Source organism: Caenorhabditis remanei, chromosome IV (assembly GCF_010183535.1).
Source record: "Caenorhabditis remanei strain PX506 chromosome IV, whole genome shotgun sequence".
NCBI lineage: Eukaryota > Metazoa > Nematoda > Chromadorea > Rhabditida > Rhabditidae > Caenorhabditis > Caenorhabditis remanei.
In genome coordinates, this window is record NC_071331.1 from 20242134 (window position 1) to 20262574 (window position 20441).

Sequence of the window (20441 nt, forward strand, 5' to 3'; positions counted from 1 at the left end):
CTACTTTTTTCAGTCATATAACATTAATTTTGCTTCCATTACTTCTTCTAACACAAGAAATATAGAAAAAACATGCTGAATAGTTTGTAACAGATGAAAGTGCATTGTCGACTGCGTATTTTGTATTGATAATTCCTTATCACCTTTTCAGAAAGAGAAATGATGATTTTATCAGAAAATTAAGCTGAAAAATCAGGAAATCATATCAGTTTGTGCTCATACAAAATACGGAATCTTCCTTATCTTTTTTCTTTTTTCTTATAAAATGAATTTTCAACTCAAAGAGAAATCATATCACTCTAAAATGTTCTTCAGGTTATTCTTATTTCTCTCTGTTGCTTCTGTTTCTTTAGCTGCGGGAAATGGTATTTCTCCCTATATTTTTTTGTAAAATTTCACTTCTTTTACAGTCTGCAAAACCGGTAATATAGTCAACCGTCTTGTGAACTCCCAACCTTACTACTGGCCAGCCACGTGGAATGAAACTCAGACAGCTCCTGCTCTGGAGATGGGACAGACTTGCAGTTGGACTGTAACTATTCCACAGGGGTACTACGCGAAGTTGATAATCAATGGGCAGACTCAAGACTCAACGTCGATATTTCAGACAATTGATGCTGCTGGAAATTTGATGAGGTAAGGTTTACTAGGGAAGGTCTCCGATTGACAGTGGAATTATAGGACGTGACTTATATCATTGGAAAGCTGAGAAAACGCTGATTCCAAATATAAATTCAGTTTTTACTTTTGAGGTCTGGTATTAGAGAAAGATGAGGTCAAAGTTCGGACCGACGTGCCGGCGGTGTGTCATGAAGAAGGGTGTGATAAGGTAATGACTTATCAATATACCATTTTTGACCTCATTTTTCTTGAATACCAGGCCTCAAGGACAAAAACAGAAAATATATTTGGAATCAGCGTTTTCTCAGCTTTCCAATGATATAGGTCACGTTCCATAACTTCACGGTCAATCGGAGACCTTAGTTAGCTAAGAACTGTAATAACTGATTGACTGTGTTGTAGAACAAGTCAAGAAGGAATGCAGCCATATTACTTCCCACCATCCAAGTTTTCGGTTACTGTATCGAATCAAGCTGCAGCTACGTTCGCATTCAGAATCGAATGGAAACTTCGTAAGTTTTCCATTTTAGACCGGCATCACAATCTAATTTTTCAGTCCCAACTAACCCCACTCTCTACACTCAGATCAGCGCAATCGCAGAAGTAATCAATGCCACAAACAAAGAATACTATATTGTATATGATTCAAATAGTGGAGTCTCTCTGCTCCCCTTCCCAGAAGACATCAATAATTATTACTCTCTGAGGAGTACACTCATCTTTGACGGTGGAAGCATTCAAAGGGGAGGAAATTATGTTGGAAAGTGAGTGTACGTTTCGGTGTCTTCTCCAACTATACAATTTCCAGTCTTTTCCTTATCTATCAGTCTGGAAACCAATACATCACAAGTAATGGTTTTGATAGTGTGGTGATTGTCAATCTAGAAGCCAGCAACAACACTGACCGACTATTGATCCAAGAATCTATATGTAAGTCTTTCTTCTTTTGAGACCGTTGCAAAACCTGTTGTATAATATTTCAGACGTGAAAAATCTCCATTACGTTGAGTTGGTTCCCGTCCCGAATTCTCAGTATAAAGCGACTTTAAATAGTCAAGCTAGAACATCTGCCTTGGTTTCAACATTATATATTAAACAGACACTCATTGATATTCAGATGGATGATGTAAGTCTGAAAACAAATTCACTTAAAATTTTATAATAAAAAATTTCAGAACGCAAATATCACTGTCGCTTATGGAACCCCAGATCCAATGGTCTATGATAAGACTTATACGTGAGTTTTCTTTAAAAATGTTTTTAAGAATTTGAGTGATTTCAGAGGACTGGATTTCAAAAAACTACTTCCAATCATGTATGAGACACCAGTACTTACATTTGTTCTCGACAGTGGAGTTGCTGTGTTCACTTTTCAAGCATAATTTTACTTTGATAAACATTTTTTTAATTTATCGATCGATTAATGTAGTGCAGATGATTGGAAAACTTGAATTAATTTTGAAACAGTAATTTCAAAAAAACGTTTCAAAATTTACTGTTGCGAAGAATATAGAATAGTTGTACTGTTGATGTGAACTTATTTTTCGTTCACTGTAGTTTTGAAAAACTCAAAGTCTGAAACTGACCAAAATAAAAGATAACATTGGGATTGCAAAACGTTAAAGTAGCCCCGCGACTGGAATTGTGAAACGTAGCAGTATTTCCTCATTTTTTTAGTAAACGGCAAAGTACACAGTAAAAAAGGAGGGGAAAATAAAACAATGAACAAAATCTGAAACAGAAAATTTAAGGTTTTCAGTGCAACAGCGTTTCAGCGTTAGCTGAAATTAAACAACTTTCAGTTATATGCGAAGTATTCCTCAGGAAGCCCAAAAAAATTTAATTTACTACATACTTCAGGGATATTTGTATTGTTTTCCGGTTCCCTCAATTCTTATTTCCCGTTCATCTATCTAAAGAAAACAATACAAGCGGTGCCCAATACTTCCACAACTTTCTAAAGCGGTATATTTTATTATTCCTAATTTTTTCTGTTTCATAGTTTCCATTTGCTGAATCACAGTTTTTTAGCTTTTTTGGCAAGTAGTTTGTTCTCGTAAATTGTTCACTATCAGTAACGTTCCAAATTTTAATAAAATGTTTATACAATTTGTTCGAAACAGTAACGAATTTTGGTGAACTGTTCCGGTTGGCTATCATCACTTTGGAGCACAAAAATTAAGAAATTTCAGATATACTTGTCTTGACAAATTTCTGCTTTATGGACCACAGACTTGAAATAAAAAAGAAGCTCACGATGAAGATGTAGAAAAATGAAAATATATTTTGCTATCTATGTATTAATAAAAACAATTTACTGTTTCTAAGTAGAATGAACTATTTCTACAAGGAGTAATTTCAATTCTTCTCTTATTTCCATTAGTTTTTGAAACATTTTTACAAGAAAAACGGAAACAAAAATAATCAAGTTCTTCTGAAACGTGGAAAAAAGCTTACTGCTTCAAGTGGGAAGTAAGACAATTTTTTATGCGTTTTATTTATAAAAATGATATTTTGAACCTTTCTAGAAAAAACAAAAACTATCCATCCGATATTAAGTATACGATTTCGAAATCTTTTTTAGCAAGTGTTTTGAGGAAGAAAGTCACAGAAGTTTGAGTAACTAAATATGACTCTCAAGTCCCCACTCCTCTTCAGATTTTGAAAAAGAATCGAAAAAATACAATTTCTGTTTCGTGAATGCACTGAACTTTATTGCTATCCTTGCGGAAATATTATATTAATTGTTAGTCTCATAACTATTCTTTTTCAAAAATTACTGTTCCAAAGACCGTTGAAGATTTTCCCTACCAAAAGTGTCTCTGATCAAACGTGTCTCTGATATGGTCTATTATCTTGATTTTAAAACTTCATAACGAATTTAAAAAATTTGATGGAAGTAAGCTACATGTCAATTTCCACAGATCAATAGTGTTTGTTCCGGTAGTACACGGATGCTTGCCAAAAAGAAAATGGCTGTGTAATTTTGAAAATTTAGTTATAATTTTTTACTGTTTCGAAAAAAGTGCACAACTAGTTTACTGCTATTAACGACTAGTTTACTGCTATTAACAACTAGTTTACTGCTATTAACTTTGCTAATATCGTTCTAATTATAGTTTCAGTCTCAATCTTTATAGAAAAAAACATTTAGTTAATAAAACTTTAAAAAAAATCAAATTCATTCTAAATCTGAGAAAACATTGAGCCAGGAAATTGTGATCGAATTGAAGATCGAATGCCTTACGAGACTTGTTTGATTTTAAAACATTTTCGAGAAACAGTACATTTTTTTGTCCATTATCTTCTAAACCTCCAAAGTTCGAAACTACGGTATTTCACATTTGTCTACTACGATACCATTCCGAACAAGATTTAACACCGTCCGATGATAGTTCGTGAACCGACAAATATAATAAATGCTCCTTGTATTCAAATAGATTTAGGAGAATTTAGCAGTAGGAGGTTCAGGAATAATGTCAAAAAAAGTTCCTGTTTCAAAATTGATGTATACTAAGTTCGATACCATCTTTGAATGATACTATCCTCATTTTTTTGCAAAAAAAATAAATGTGAGTACTATTTTGTCCCATGGCACAGTATCCCTCAGAAAAGTGAGGATACCTTTTTTGACAGAAAACATTCTCGAACAAAGAAAAAGTTGTTGGCTGAAATACAAACTGAAAATTATTTTTTGTATATTTTTGAGTGATTTTCTTGCCGAAATGCTTGTTTTCTGGCTCATTAGATAGACAACTAAATTTTCCACAATTCTGATGGATGGCACCTTTTTTCATTCTATGCGACATATGAAAACCTGAAAATACTGCATTCTTTTTTTATAGGCCACTTTCAACTAACTCGCTCTTGCTTTCATTAGAATGTTCCAGAAACAACATGTAGACAATAGAAAAACTCGATACGATCATCTGAATTATTCATAAAATTAATATTTTGATTTTCAGAAACAGAAATAATAATATTATTTCTTATTTCACAAGACATTCATGTGAATATCAAATGTCTCCAATCTTCCAGAAAACAAACTTATGATGTTTCACAAACATGTTTTCGTTTCTTGTTTTCTTGGCTGAACTGATTTGTGTGCCACTTTCACCGAACACTAACTTGTTTATCAAAAACATTTCTAGAGGAGATTTCATTGAAAAATGTTACTGTTTCAAATCTACTTGATCATTTGTGCTTAAAAAAACGGGCGTTAGTCTTACCAATATTTCTATAAAAGACTTTGTCCACTTCCATTTTCCCGATTTTACAACTTCTCTTTTCCTCTTTATCTTATCACTATCACCCATTCATTGCGTATCATTAAAAAGTGTTGCAATTTTTTTATCAGGTCAAAGTTTTTTTTCTGTTTGATCGTTCCATTCTTGAAGTTAGATCTAAATGATCTTCTGTTACTTTATTGTTATTTCATCGGAGGAGTATGCGCGTTGAAGGTGCGCCAGAGTGTGGAAGGCTTTTGATTGGTGAAATGCAATCAACGTATTTTTTTTTGACTAGTGAATTCAATGTTCAATCCTAGCTTACTGACATACGTATGGAACAGTGAAAAATTATTGAAGTAGTACTGTTTGAGTAGAAAACTATTTTTTAAATGAAAACTTCCGAACTTTGTTTATCGCGTTGTGTTACTGATTTTTCTTCTTTTGAACTTTGAATGTTCTTTTTTGATTAAAACAAAAAGTGTTCAGTTGTGTTGTTCCAGTGACACAAAACTCCATACTTGCAACGGGCCGGGCCGGGCCGGGCCGTGACGAGAATTTCCAAGGCCCGGCCCGGCCCGGCTGAAAAATTTGAACTGAAATTTTGAACGAAAATTTGAATTTTTTTGAATTTTTTTGAATTTTTTCCCAAAAATGTCGAATTTTTGACTATACTTCAGAATTCAATCAAAGGATAGTTATGCATCAAAAAATTGAAGTTTTTAATGTAAAATTTCAAACAATTTGGTAAAAAATAGGTACCTTTTTTTGAAGCCGGGCCTTCGGGCCGGGCCGGGCCTTGAAAATTCTCTACCGGCCCGGCCCGGCCCGGGCCGGGCCGGGCCGGGCCGTAAATTTGCAAGTATGCAAAACTCTGCCGGAAGGTTTTGAAGGCACATCTAATTTGTTTTAGCCCTGCAATGCTTAAAAACACGGCATTCAATCTTTTTCAACAACGAGACCATTCCGCGAAATTTCGAATAATTTGGATGCGCATTTAACACCCCCGGCACGAGTTTGTAAACCGATAATAGCTTCAGCCAGAACTGAATGATGAATATAAATTCGTATGTAAATTACTCAAATGTAAGAGAGAACGACTAGAATTAGTGTCAAATCCCAGTTTAATGTAAAATGTTTGAAACAGCTAATTTTTTAACTGTTTCAGCCACTAAGTATACTTTTTACCGAAGGGAACATTGTTGCTGAATAACCTAACGTTAAGTAATTTCGAGAAAATCACTGAAATTGGAACGAAGGTTTTCGAGAGGAACACTCAATTTGATCGGATTTTTGTAATGGACAACATATCTTTTGCTCGAAAATTTATTTTTGTGTTGTCAAAAATCCGTTATTTCACTTTGACGGTTCACACTTTGCATTGAAAAATAAGACCTCACTCTCTACATGATTGGTGCCTGTCAAATAGAGTGAATACGGTACCTTATTTTCGAATAAGATTAAAGTTCTATCTACAAAACGAGTTAACATTTATTCAAATGTTTAGGCATTTTTTTGTGATAAAAAAAGTTATTTTAACTTTTAGATGTGAACTGATTTTCGGAAAATCAAATCTTTATAAAATGTGCAATGAGATGAAAGTGAATTTTCATTTCCGATGTTACTGAAAATCTTTTGTTGAAACAGAAAATTTTTAAAGTTTCCCTTAAACCGAAAAGTTCTGAAATTTTAAAAACGCAACATTTTTTATCACCTTATTCATAGTTTTCCCTCAATATTCTTATCACCCCACTCCTTTTCTTATCATTCCGCTACCCCCTCAAACCCCAATTTTTATGGATTGAACTAAAAGTAAAACTGAAAATTAAAATCATGGTGACGCGTCGCGAGCAGAAAGTGAAAAAATAGGAAGAAAGAGCAAACACAGGGGGAACTTTGAATCTTTGACCCGTTGTTGGTAATTGTCACGTTTCATCGTTATCAACAGATAGAGAGAAAGTGTGTCTGTTCTCAATGACTCTATCATCTTTTTGTTTGGGAAAAAAGTTTCGACGAAATGGAAAATCAAAGTGTGAGAATAAGACAGAGTGAGAGAGATGGGTCAGAGTTCAATAAAACAGCATGGTGAGAAATATCAAAGATGATAAGTTTTGGAACAGTGGAATTTTGAGAAAATAGTTTTTATCGGTTCACGAACTCGCACTGGGCGGGTTTAAAGGCGCATCAAATATGTTCAAAGTTATCTCGCAGCGGAAAATACTGTTCTCATACGGAATGTAGTTTTTTTCAAAGTTGCGGAATTTTAAACAAAATACAGGGTGGCTAATAAGTATACGACGTTTTGTTTTTGCACTTGTTGGCACTGTGCCAAGAGATATTTTCGAAATGTTTCGAATATTTTCGAAAGTCTGGACACTATATAAGTCGGTTTTAAAGCCATTTATCTCATTCTCGTCTTCATCTTAAGTTATGCGAGCTTCACCTCTCCGACCCACCATCGAGGCTCTTTTCAAAAAGAGAGTCAAGAGTTGCAAGATTGCAAAACGTCTTGGTATTCCATCATCAACTGTTCGTACAATGTTTTCTATCTTCAAAAAGCATGGAAGTCTCCAAGAAAGGAAAAAATCCGGCAGACCAGTAACAGTCAACACTCGTAGGACTCGAAACATAATCAAAAAAAGAATCACTCGCAATAATGGAATCAGCATGAACAAGATCGCTGCAAATCTCGAAATCAGTCGTGGAAGTGTTCAAACCATCGTCAAAAGCCGCTTTCACCTCAGATCTTACAAACTGTGCCGAGGACAGTTCCTTTCTGAACAATCCAAAGCTTCACGACTTGAAAAATCGAAGAAGTTGCTTGCCGATCTGCAGGTGCGCCGCGTCTCGGACGTGATCTGGACTGACGAGAAGATCTTCACTATTGAACCTCTTCCAAATCGTCAAAACCAGAGACAATTGTTGTCACAGGGTGACAGTAAGTCCCCCAAACGCTGCCAGGCCCATAACCGCCTTTTTCCTAAAAGTGTCATGGTGTGGGCCGGGGTGACATCTGACGGTAAAACTCCATTGGTTTTCATTGAAAGAAATGTGAAAATCAATTCGGAGGTCTACCAAAATTTGGTTTTGAAGGATGTTTTGTTGCCTTGGACAGCTCAGCACTTTGCTGGCCGTCCATTCATCCTTCAACAAGATTGGGCCCCTTCTCACGGATCGAAATCTACAAAAGCTGTGCTGGATGCTCATTTTCCCGGATATTGGGGCAAGGACATGTGGCCTGCATCCTCGCCGGATCTCAATCCGATGGACTTCAGCGTTTGGGGATATTTGGAGAGCAAGATCTCAGGAACTTCCTACAACACGGTCGATGCTCTCAAGGCCGCCCTTCAGAAGGCATGGGACGAAATCGACGTGGACTACCTGCGGCGCACAAGCAATTCTGTTATCGGACGTCTGAAGGCCTGCATCAAAGCCAAAGGATCCAATTTCAAATTCCTTTTGTAAACTGAATCTTATACGTATAATTCAATTATAAATAAAGTATCTTTGTTAATTCAGTCGTTTTTTTGCCAAATATCCAAGTATTAAGAGCGTCGTATACTTATTAGCCACCCTGTAGATACTCTTTTAAGCCTACCCGTCAAGTATTTCAGAACTGCTAATGTTGTTTCAATTATTTAGAAAAGACAATAAAAGATTAGAAATGCATAAAAAATTCTAATTTTTTTTCGGAAATTCAGTGTTATTAGCATGAAGGCTCTAGTTGAATTGAAATAATTACTTTCTTGTTTCAAGTTCTCCAATATCTACTTGTTCTTTGAAACAGAGAAAATTTTTGGAATAGCGACCCAGGACCGAGTATAGTGATTAAAATGTTATGATTTGGCCACCTTCAGTTCATGTCTCTCGAGTTGAAGTTTTCGATAATTTTATTCAGAAAAATATTTCAAAACAGCCACAATTTTGAATAACGAAAAAAAATTGGAAACTTCATCCATCGCAATATCTTTGTTAAAAATTTCAAACTGTTCACTTTTCCTTTGAAACAGTGAAAATATTTGTAATATAATTGTGACACCTGAGAAAAGGAAAAAGAGTGAGGCAGATAGGAGAAGTTCAATTTGAATAGAATAATTGTGTCCACTTAGAATATCAAATATTCTTGAAACAGTGCAACTTTTTTGAATTTCGATGAAAAGTAAAAAATAATGTTTCACATATTTTTGTTGAATATCTTTTTGAAAAAGATAGTTATATTGTTGCCGTGACTGTGATTTCAATACTCATTATTTTTGTTAGTTTTGAACAGTTTCCAATCGCTTACGTAATTACAATTTTCGAAATTTGAAATTATTCACGTTTCCTATGAGACGTTAAAAATCTAACTTGCCTGTTCAACTTATTGAGAAGAATGTTTCTACTGATAACAAATAAACATTTACAGTTTCAAAGAACTATGGTAATTTTGTCTTCTCAAAAGTTTACTGCTTAATACTTCTCTAATGTTAAAAAACAGAATCAAACTCGTTAGCGAAGCAATACAAATTTCGAACTTTATAACTTTTCGAAACAGAACAAAATTGAGAATCTAGCATCGGCGGCGAGGTTTGAACAAAGAAAAAAGTGCGGTTTCAAATTTTTTTGAAATTTTTATTATAAATAAACATTACATTGGTTTATTTCATCGTCTATCAAAATTTAAACAATTAAAAAATTAGGGAAATCGTATTTTTTCTGTCATAATATCAAAATTATAAAAGCTTGAAGCTATTATTTTTCTCCATGAAAAAGTAAAACCCCTATATCCTATTATAAAGAGATCACCAGGAAGAAACAAGATATAAAAGGAAGTGGTTATTAAACAAGTAAACAAACTGTTTTCATTGATAAGAAACACAATGATTCGAAACGTTTTTTGATTGATAAGTTTCTCGTCGAATTCTCATATTTCTTATTCCGCATTGTTTTGTTTTGGTTAGATCATTCACCAAGCAGTTTTTGTTTGATTATATGAAAATATCAAAAAGTTTAAACTGCCATGAATTTTTTTCGAGTCGATTTTATCTATTATAGATTTTTTTTTCTTGTTTTTCAGCAGCTATAGTCTCTGATAAGCCAAAATCAGTTTCCTATAATAGTGTGAAAAAATAAGAAAATAACTTGAAACAGTAAGATTTTTTCAGGTTTTTCATGTCAAGACGGGTTTTCAAAAAAAGACTGTTATCAGTCATGTACTTTTCAACAATCAGAATGTTTTGTCCTATTAAAGAAGTACATATCCTTCAAGGACCTTATTGTCGAAATAAATAATAGAAATGTATAAAAAATCAAACAAGATTTCATTATTTTTTTTAGAAAAATCGGAAAATTTTTGAAAAAAAAGTTGAACTTTTCAGTATTGAACTTTTGGGCCGGGAGAATTTTTTTTTGGACCCGGCCGGTTGCACAGTTGATAAAAACTTGCCTTTCATTTAATTATATGCGAATAGTTTACAACTTGAACAAACATAAATATTTTTTGTGAAATGTTTGAAACAGCGAATAATAGTTTGGCTATCGCTTTACTGACATTAATAATATTGTTCAACACTTTTCAATCTCTCCAAAACTTTTAAAATTGAGTAGTTTTAAAAACTGCCAGATACTCAAAAATCCAATGTTTCTGAAATTTCCAGGTTTAAGTGGGTCTTATCGAGATGTTTTATATGCCAGCATATCTTTGGCAAACTTTTTAAATTGTAAAGAAAAATTTCCTACATTCGGAGTTGATGAATCAAATTGTTTAATAACATTGAAATTTCTCTGATTGTGAAACAGTGAATTTTTCTACTGTGTTAGAAAAAATTTTCACAGTTATAAGCACGGCATGCTTCTTACAACCGTGCTCTACCGAAACCAAATAAAATTGTGTGCGAAATTGAGAGACTCAGAGAAAAATAGTCATTTTTCAAGGACATTTCGGTGGAGCGCAGTTGTAACAACTGTGCCCAGCTAATATACAACAGTAATACCCTAGCTTAAAAAAAAGCTTCCGGGACCAAAGTCTCTTTTTCAGAAAATATCTTCCTTATTGAAAATCTTTTCCGCCTCCGAGATAGAAGGGAAACAAAAAGTAAACAAAACAAAAGTATTCTCCCGAAGAGATAGAATGAGAAATTGTTTATTTGATATATATCAGAGGAGAGAAAAATCTTTTCGGTTTGGTCCAAACTTTACACACAAACCGAGGGCATGCCAGTTTTCCTGGTCGAGAATTTTTTTCTGTTTCAATAAAAACTTTTGAAAATTTCCCACAACACAATATTAATACCAAAATCCCAATAGGTTACGCCCCTTTAAAGTTTAAAGGTGGACTAAACTCAACTCTGACATTTTCATATAATAATGTTTGGGTATCTGTGAGTTCATTTTCATATCGAAAAAATTTTAAAATTCGGTCTGAAACCCGCTGAGAGCGATCGCCGGTGAGTTTGGGCATTTCGGTGGCCGGTGAAAATTGGCGTTATGGCCCAAAAATTTAACTTCGGTCGTATGTTAATTTCTTCATTTCCGTGAGTTCATCTTCATATTTCAAGAATTTTTCAATTCGGTCCGATCCCCGCTGAGAACGAGCGCCGAAACAGTTTGGGCATTTCAGTGGCCGTGGAACATTTTAGAACTTTTTCGAAAATGTTGTTTTGCAAGTTTTCGTCGTTTTTTCTACCATCGTTGTAGTGTTTCTATCAACTTTTGCCGTTTACTTTCAAAATTATTGAAAGAACACAACAAAAATGAGCGAAAATAGCGACAAAATTGAAGAAATCAACATGGCCGAAGTCGAATTTCTAGGCCACCGAAGTGCCCAAACTTACCTTCAATCGTTTTCAGTGGGTTCCAGACCGAATAAAAAATTCTTTCGATATGAAAATGAACTCACAGGTACCCATACATTATTCTATGAAAATATCAGAGTTGAGTTTAGTCCACCTTTAATCGCGAGAGAGTAGACAGCGAGACACTCTCGTTTCTCTGCGTCTCTTTCTCTCTCTCCCTAATGTTTTCTTATGAACCAACTACGTAATTGTCCTCCTTTTCAAGACCACACTACCCTATTTCCTTGCCACCCGTCGTCAAACAGCTGACCGGCCCCCATTGTCTTATCTCCAGGGTGGATGTCCATGACAAATGAGCAGTCATTCCCGAGACGAACTTTGTATTCTTCTTCTCTCCCTGCGTCTCTTCTCTCTCTCTCTCTCTCGGTTTATCTTCTTTTTTATTTCAACGACACGAAGGGGGGAGTGGTGACTCCGCCCCCCCCCCCCTGTTATCAATTCTAGAGATAAGACATACTTTTCGATCAGACCGAAAGTTTGATCATCATCTTTCCCCCTTTTTTCTCGTGTTTGACCACAACCCGATATGAATTTTTTTCATATCGGAGGTTTAGAAACTTCCTTGTTGTAGAATTTTGTTTTTTGAAAAGGAGAAAAGTAGGGATCAGGATATTTCGCGAGATATTGGAGACTTTTGCGAAAATTGAAAATTTGTGTGAAAACTGAAACCGTTAAAAATTGGAAAAAGTTTTACTGTTTCACTAAGATTACATTTTAGAACTAAAAGTAGATTAAGACGGTCTGAAATCTACAAACAGTTGTACACATAAGGAAACCAAAGGAGCATTAATTACCTAACATAAATATTTGAAGAGAAACCCTTGAGACTGTAATTTTTTTTTGAATTTTGACTAATTAAACAACCTGAAATAGTCAATCTAGCAAAAAAGAATTGTACGGTTTCATAAATTTTTAAAAAGAAGTTTTAGTTTTTACAGTTGATTGCGGAAATCTCAGTATTGGTTTCATTAATTAAAACTGTCTCACTCCTCCGAATTAGCTTTTTTGCTCAATTTTTTTGAATTTAAACAATAATTTTTTCCCGCCTGATAACATTAGCGACTTATCTACCCTACCCTCATTTTTCTAGTTTTGCTCTATTTATTTTAGTTGTTTTACCTTATTGACCCTTTCACGTATTTCCACGTATTTATATTAATTAATCAATTAATAAATTAATATTCCCATTTCCAGACAAATCATGTCCACCTTGGTCAACGCATTGGGATTCTTCACTTCCTCGACGCCAGCCGCTGCGGCGACAAAAGATGTCCGTAGCAAGGAAGAGATTCTCAAAAAAAGAAAGGATACCATCGGGTGAGTCTGAAAATCTGGAAACTGAATATTATATAGAAAGATGAATATGAAATGTTAAAAAGCGGATAACGTACTCATATCGTTTAATTTTCAGAACTATGAAATTTCAGTTGAGCTTGAAACAGTAAAATATTTTTCTGAAATTTTTGTTACTGATATTTCTAGTCTGTGGTCTGGACTATAATAACCGTCATGTGTACTCTTTGCTTATCTTTAGTCACTTCACTTTTTTCCCGAAATAAACGAAATAATCCATTTAGAAAATGTCACCGTGGTTTTTGAGAGTATTATGTTCTTATCAGTGATTGAACGTGATGATCTTTTTAGTAGGTCAAAAAGTATAGGACAAAGTTTTGAGAGGGATCAAATAACAGTACTTTCTAAGAAAATTACATTATTATTTGTAGTTTAGCAGATTCATAGACAACATCTGAAAATTCAACTTTCGCGCTCAAAATTTACTGTTACAGCGAAACATTTTACATTGACAACGATTTTCCCTAAATAGTTATGGAGCTTCACCTGTAACCAATTGAGTGACTATATAATCTCATAACTTTTTTGGTAACTTGATCCACTACTGTTTAAACAGAATCTTAACAGTATTTGCCAATTGAAATATATGTTCTATTTCAGCTGCAAACCTGTTTCACAATAAAACATCGGTTTAAAAAATTGACTGTTTCAAAGTAGTTATTCAAGTAGACTTCGCTTTTTTTATTACTATCATAGTTCGACAACGTTTCTTAATCTATTTTTTGAATTCTCATATTTCGGTTTGAAACTTTTACTATTTCAGAATAACTGTTTAGATGAAACATTTTTTTCAGACATGTTTGTTACATAACAATCGAATTAAGCAATTTCCAATTCACAACTCAAATAATTCACTATTTTATGAAAAGTTTCTGAATTAATGGAGTTAATTTCGAGTATTTGGTAACTAAAAATTAATACAACCTACTGCTTCAAAAACATATTGTAAGAGTGAAATACAATATTTTCCTATTTTGAATTTCGGTCAGTAACCTCAACAAATTTCCATCATTCTTTTTTTAAATCAATTCAAAGTTCACTGTTTCAGCTATAGTATCAATTTCATTATATGTCTCAAAAATTGATAATTTGGGATTACAGGGATTACTCTGGCTTACAAAATTTAATTCCAATATTTCTCCCATTCCAGATCAAAATGCCAAATCTTCTACTCGGACGATCCGTTCATGGTATCCCGTGCCTCGATGCAATATCTCTACGATGAAAAGGGCAACAAGTTCTTGGATTGCATCAGCAACGTCCAGCATGGTACTCTATTTCATTCTCACAGGTCATCCCTTTGACCGTCTCTTTTTAGTCGGTCATTGCCATCCAAAAGTCGTCGATGCAATCACCAAACAGTTGTCAACTTCCACTTGTAATGTTCGTTTTGTGTCAACTCAATTGACGGATTGTGCCGAGCAGATTCTCTCGACACTGCCTGGTTTGGACACTGTCTTGTTCTGTAATTCTGGGTAAGTTATTTTTATGTGCTCTTTGATTTTAGTAATTCATACAATGGGAATTGGATATTAAGTTTTGTGTTTTGCGTCCAATTTAGCCGACTCACTGATACCCTTCCGTATTTTTCATTCATCAAAATCTTATGAAACGGAATTTTTTTTTCGATTTGAGAGAGAGACTGCCTCCTGCGTAATTGATAGTAGCAGAGGTCACGATAAGATAAGATTATGAGAAACCAGTTTTCAAAATGTAATCCGAGATCATTTTGCAGATCAGAGGCCAACGATTTGGCACTCCGTTTGGCTAGAGACTACACAAAACACAAGGATGCGATTGTTATTGAACAGTAAGTTGGCATTTTTTACTGTTTCGGGGAAAAAAGTAATGATTGAAGGTTTGGGTTTTGTTTAGTGCTTGTGTTTCTTCTGGCGGAACATTTCAAAACTCAGTTTTTACAACCGGTCATTTTGAAACTGTTACGTTTAGAAACCGCATTTTGCGAAATTTATTGAAAATTTTCTTCTGTTTCAATCGGCAATAGAGAAAAATGAGAGTTGAATTTTTTTCGATTGATGCTCAATCACCCCCTCTTCTTAAATCACGTAAGTATGAGCTTGCCGATTTGAAGTGGGCGGAGCTTCAAAAAATGTCGATAATTTTGTCGATAATTTTGTCCGCACTCATTTTTCTTAATAACTTTCTTTGTTCTCAACTTTTTCAAAAATTTCTTTTTTGGGGTGATACAAAAACTTGGGGCGCCAGTGGCGACCGCCAGGGGTTGGGTTTGGAGCATTTGGGAAGAGGTTATGAGCTAAATAGTAAGAGCAACTTTTTCCTGTAAAGAATATGGCTTGAAAAATTCACGATTTACGCCATTTTCTATTTCGTACGGCGCCAGCTTTGAACATTTCCGAGGGATTTTCTGGACTTAAGATCTCTGAAAATCTGGCTATCGAGTCATGTAAAATTTATTTGGATATCTGGGAAAATAAGATTTACAGCCATAAAAATTTGAGCTCAATTTTTTTCCTTGATTTTTTCACTTTCCTCTCAATATCTCGAGTTGTATTGAACCAATAGCTTTGAAATTAGGTACAGTTATGTAACTGGGCATGAGAAAGATGGCTAAAAAATCAGATTTTGAAATAGATCTGATGGCTTCGAGTTACACTCAAATAACCTCAAAAAATGAGAAAATGTAAAAATGACGTAAAAATGACGTGACGGAATGGATAATGGAATTTTAAATTTCAAGGTTTTTTTTACTTTTTCAAAAATCATTTCTTAAGTTATTTTTTTCATTTCTTAATTTATTTGGTCCTTGAAGAATGGTCCTTGAAGCTAAAGCGGATGCAGATAATCGAGAGGAAACACAGGTCCTTACTCAACCAAATGACCCAAGGCATTGCTGACGCTTTAGCAGTGCAAATTCTTACTGTAGCTTTAAAGGCGCATAGCAAAAAAAATTTTATTACAGTATACAAAAATTACTGAATCAGCAGTTTTCTACCGAATTCAGTTAATTTTAGATGTTTTATAGCAATAAAATTTCGAAATTTCCCCTAAACTTATTTTCAATCTCGGAAAAATTGGTTTTTTCCACTGAAGACATTTTCAAAACACTTTTATCGCGTTATGTTCACAGTAGACTTCTGACGCGTTTCCTGTCGTGCTCACGCCTTAAAAGTAGATTTTGGAGTGATAGGGTGCAGTGGGAAAGTTGAAAAAATCGTTTTAAAAAGTTGAGCTCACACTGCAAAACTCCGCGCACCGAAATCAGTTACGTCATACCTATTGGATTCAAAAAGATTTTTCTGGCCAACTTTTTTAGCCGACTGTAATTCACTCAGTTTTGCGAAATTTGTGGATCCGAAAATAAGAAATGTGTAGAAAAAACTCTATCGAGCCATGTAAAATTAAAAGCACTTTTAGTCAGTAAAACTTTCAGTAACCCGACCTTTCGCCGTTTTTTGGTAATATGGGATTCACTCGGTTTCCTGTCCTGGGAACTGGATTTCCTCAATTGTTTTGAGGTTTGGACACCGATCTAAACCTTTCGAGATCTAATGGAACCAAAAAGAGCAATCAAAAATATCGAAACCGGACGCCCTCCATGATCGCGTTTTCAACACTGTTAAAAGAATCAAAGAAAAATGCCGGGCTTTCCGATCGAACACATGAAAATTAATTGTTTCGAACTCAAAAGCTTGAATTCTTGGTAGTAAATTCAACTTTCACTTGCCACTTATTAAAAACCAATTTTTGAATGTAAAACTTGCTTAGCACCGGGCTCGAGGCGCAGCCGAGTCTGGCGGAGCGAGCCGTTAGGCTCGGGACGCTAGTCTGTGTCTGTTTTAAAACAATTAGGAACCGTACGTTCTCAAATGAGTACACCAAAAAACTTAATAATTGAGAAATCAAAAAATTTTAAACACCTGGTCTCATAAACCTATGTTACAACTGACTCTTTGAAATTCTATAATTTACTGTTTCAAAAAGTTTATTTAGTAGAATAAATATTTGTCACTACCATTGATTGCATGTCTGAACCATGAACAAATTTCTAAGACTTTTTGCATTTTTTTCAGTTTTAGGTTGCATTTTCACAATTTCTATTCCCTTTGTTTCCAGCGCCTACCATGGCCACGTCACCACTACCATGGAACTCTCCCCCTACAAATTCGACCATGGCTCCACCGTCTCCCAACCAGAATGGGTGCACGTCGCCCCGTGCCCAGACGTATTCCGTGGAAAACATCGTCTTGCTGACAACGAGTTGACTGATGAGGAGAAGTTGTACGCCGCCGGAAAACAATATTCAGATGACGTCAAGAATATTCTGGACGACGTGGAATCTCGTGAACGTGGAGTGGCCGCCTACTTCGCAGAAGCACTTCAGTCGTGTGGTGGACAAGTGATTCCACCGAAAGATTACTTTAAAGATGTGGCATCTCACGTTAGAAAACATGGAGGACTGATGGTCATTGATGAAGTACAAACTGGATTCGGAAGAATTGGAAGAAAGTATTGGGCTCATCAGTTGTATGATGATGGATTCATTCCGGATATTGTCACTATGGGAAAGCCAATGGGAAATGGATTCCCGGTGTCGGCGGTGGCGACGAGAAAGGAGATTGCTGATGCTCTCGGTGGAGAGGTTGGCTATTTTAATACGGTGAGTGATGGGGATTAGGGCTGTGCGAAACAAATTCGGAGGTTTTTTGAAAAAAACCAATCTTTGAAATTTCTGCTTAAATTTTCAAAAATTAAGTAACAAAAATAGTTTTTTTTTCGATTTTTCATAAATTTTTTCTAATTTTGTACTCAAAAAAAGGTTTCTGGGAGTCCTTGAAATACTTACAGCTTTCATACATATTCAAGATTTTTGCCTTGAATTTATTAGGTTTTTTTCGGTCACAAATTTTCGCAAAGAAATAGTTTTTCGAAAATATTTGTTTTTTGTGCCGTTTAGATTTCCAGATCGGATAATTTTCAATTGATAGTGTGTAACAAAACTTTAATGTTTCAAAATAAGTATTTTAGTCTTGATATTCGAATTTTTTTGGTTTGTAATGAAGTTACCCAGTTCCTGTAAGAAATTCAAATATCGAAAAATTCATATTTCACAAAAAACTATTTACTTCAAATTATGTTTCAAAATATCGCTGTTTCAAAATTTCAACTTTTTTAATACATGCATTCAATTTCTGATGATGATACGTAATTAAATCAATTAAATTACTTCTTACAAATTAAAAACTCGAATTTTTCAGTACGGTGGTAACCCAGTGGCCTGTGCCGCTGTAATCTCGGTGATGAAAATTGTGAAGGATGAGAATCTTCTGGAACACAGTCAGGCAATGGGAGAGAAATTGGAGGTCGCCCTGAGGGATCTTCAGAAGAAACACGAGTGTATTGGAGATATTAGGTATGGTTTTGAAAAAAATTACTGTTTCAATTAACATTTGAATTATTTGACCAAAAACTATGGTAGTAATTCTTTGAATTTACTTTTCACAAATAATCCCAATTATGTCTGTTTCAGAGGAGTCGGCCTATTCTGGGGAATCGATTTGGTCAAAGACCGTCAAACCCGTGAACCCGACCAAAAACTCGCCATCGCAACCATCCTCGCCCTCCGTAAATCCTTTGGAATCCTTCTGAACGCCGACGGTCCGTACACGAATATTCTGAAAATCAAGCCACCACTCTGCTTCAATTCTGATAATATTATGGAGACTGTGACCGCTTTGGATCAAGTTCTCACTCTTATGAATCGATAGATTCTTGAAAGAACTTTGTGCTGAATAATGATACTCTTTTTACTTCTTGATTTGGAATCTGAACTCCTAATGCTTGTGTGTATCACATAAAAATTTTGAATTCTTTTATTCTAAAAACAATTGAAAATCGACATAGAAATTTTAGAAAATTTTGTTGAAGCTTTGCTCTTTTTATAATCGAATAGTTCCATGTTTCAATCAATTCTCAGTTAGAAGGGTTGTTATACTTGAAGAATTCCATATGTTATCTGATTTCTCGGACCCAACATTCTATCGACGTCTCGATTAAATCCAAGTTGATGAAGAATGAGAGGAACGCAGAAAGCTGGAACAGAAAATGTTGAAAATTTGAAATTGCACCTGAAACAAAAAACTAACTTTCCAGAAGAATTTCCTATCGAGAGAAGACGGCCATCCGGTAGAGAAGTTACGATAAAAACTGAATTTATCCTTCTCCTCTGTTTCTCGAAGACTAGTTCCAACTCATTCATCGTGGCACCATGCTGTTGAAATAATTGGGGCAAGGTCAGGCTATAAAAAATTGAATTGAATTTACTGAAAATACAGAAAAGTTTGCGGGAAAATTCGCCATGATGGAATTGTTTTTTTTTGTAACTAATATTTAAAAATTGTGTTTTTATACGAAATCTGGGCCACAATTTTTTCCTGTTTCAAAAAAACAATGCAATGTTCCTATGTTTATGTATTTTGATTATCGTTTGAATTCACTATACTAATAAACAGTAAAAAACGATTTTCAGTATTATAAGATTATGATTCACTAATAAAGTTTCAAAAATATTAATTCTGTTCAAATATCATTCCGAAAAGAGCATCCATCGTTTACACGAGTGATATTTATCTGTTTCTTCTATTTGTTGAGCCTGGAACTAGGGGGACTGCGGTATTTCAAAAAATCGAGGTTTTTTGATATGAATCGACTCAGAATTGTGTAGAAAAGAGAAAAGTCTATTAAAGCCAGGTCCGAAAATTAGTCTAAAAAGAGTTATGAGGTCTCAAAGTGTCAAAAAATGGCCTCTCGCAGTGAAGATTTGCCTTATATTTCAAAAATTTTTCATGTTCACGCGAGAGAATTTTACTTCGAAATATAAGACAAATCTTTACGGGGAGATGTCCTTTTTTGACACTTTGAGACCTCATAATTCGTTTCAGACAAATTTTCGGACCTGGTTTCAAGAGACTTTTCTCTTTTCTACAAAATTCTCAGTCGATCCATATCAAAACATCTCAATTTTCGGAATACCGCAGTCCCCCTTTAAGCAAAAAGTAAAACTTCTAAAACATCTCTGTTTCTGAGAACACGTTTCTTATTTCAACTATGTTTTTATGTAGTTCTGTGGTGAAATAAGTTGCTATTTATTAGTGTTCCGACAAGCGATCAGCAATGCTCGCCGAGCGCGAGAAATCTCGCATTTCTCGCACACGCAGTACTCGCATTTTTTATTTTTGTTTGGCGTGAATGCGAGAATATTCTCGTTCTCGCAAATGCTCGCATTTTCTCGTTCTTTCATTTCTCGTTCTCGCAGATGATCGCATTTTTCAAATTCTCGCGTGAAGATCGCAAAAAATTGCGAGACTCGCGAGACTCGCATTTGAAAATAGCATTTTTCTTACTAGGGAAGAATCCCGAGTCGAGATGG

General features: G+C 34.8%; 2 protein-coding genes across 2 annotated transcripts; both read left to right on the forward strand.

Annotated features, from left to right (window-relative positions):
* Nucleotides 1-304: 304 nt before the first annotated feature.
* On the forward strand, nt 305-2003 carry GCK72_015366 (uncharacterized protein; the record flags this gene model as incomplete). The annotated part of the gene is made up of 8 exons (XM_003090171.2): nt 305-365; nt 411-636; nt 1024-1133; nt 1178-1385; nt 1430-1551; nt 1605-1747; nt 1797-1858; nt 1904-2003. The coding sequence occupies 8 exons, from the start codon at nt 305-307 to the stop codon at nt 2001-2003; spliced, it is 1032 nt and encodes a 343-aa protein (XP_003090219.2).
* A 10878-nt stretch (nt 2004-12881) lies between these two features.
* Nucleotides 12882-18780, forward strand: GCK72_015367 (uncharacterized protein; the record flags this gene model as incomplete). The annotated part of the gene is made up of 7 exons (XM_003095326.2): nt 12882-12997; nt 14184-14302; nt 14352-14508; nt 14769-14843; nt 17129-17672; nt 18271-18425; nt 18543-18780. 7 exons carry the CDS (start codon nt 12882-12884, stop codon nt 18778-18780), a joined length of 1404 nt encoding a protein of 467 aa, XP_003095374.2.
* Nucleotides 18781-20441: the final 1661 nt, after the last annotated feature.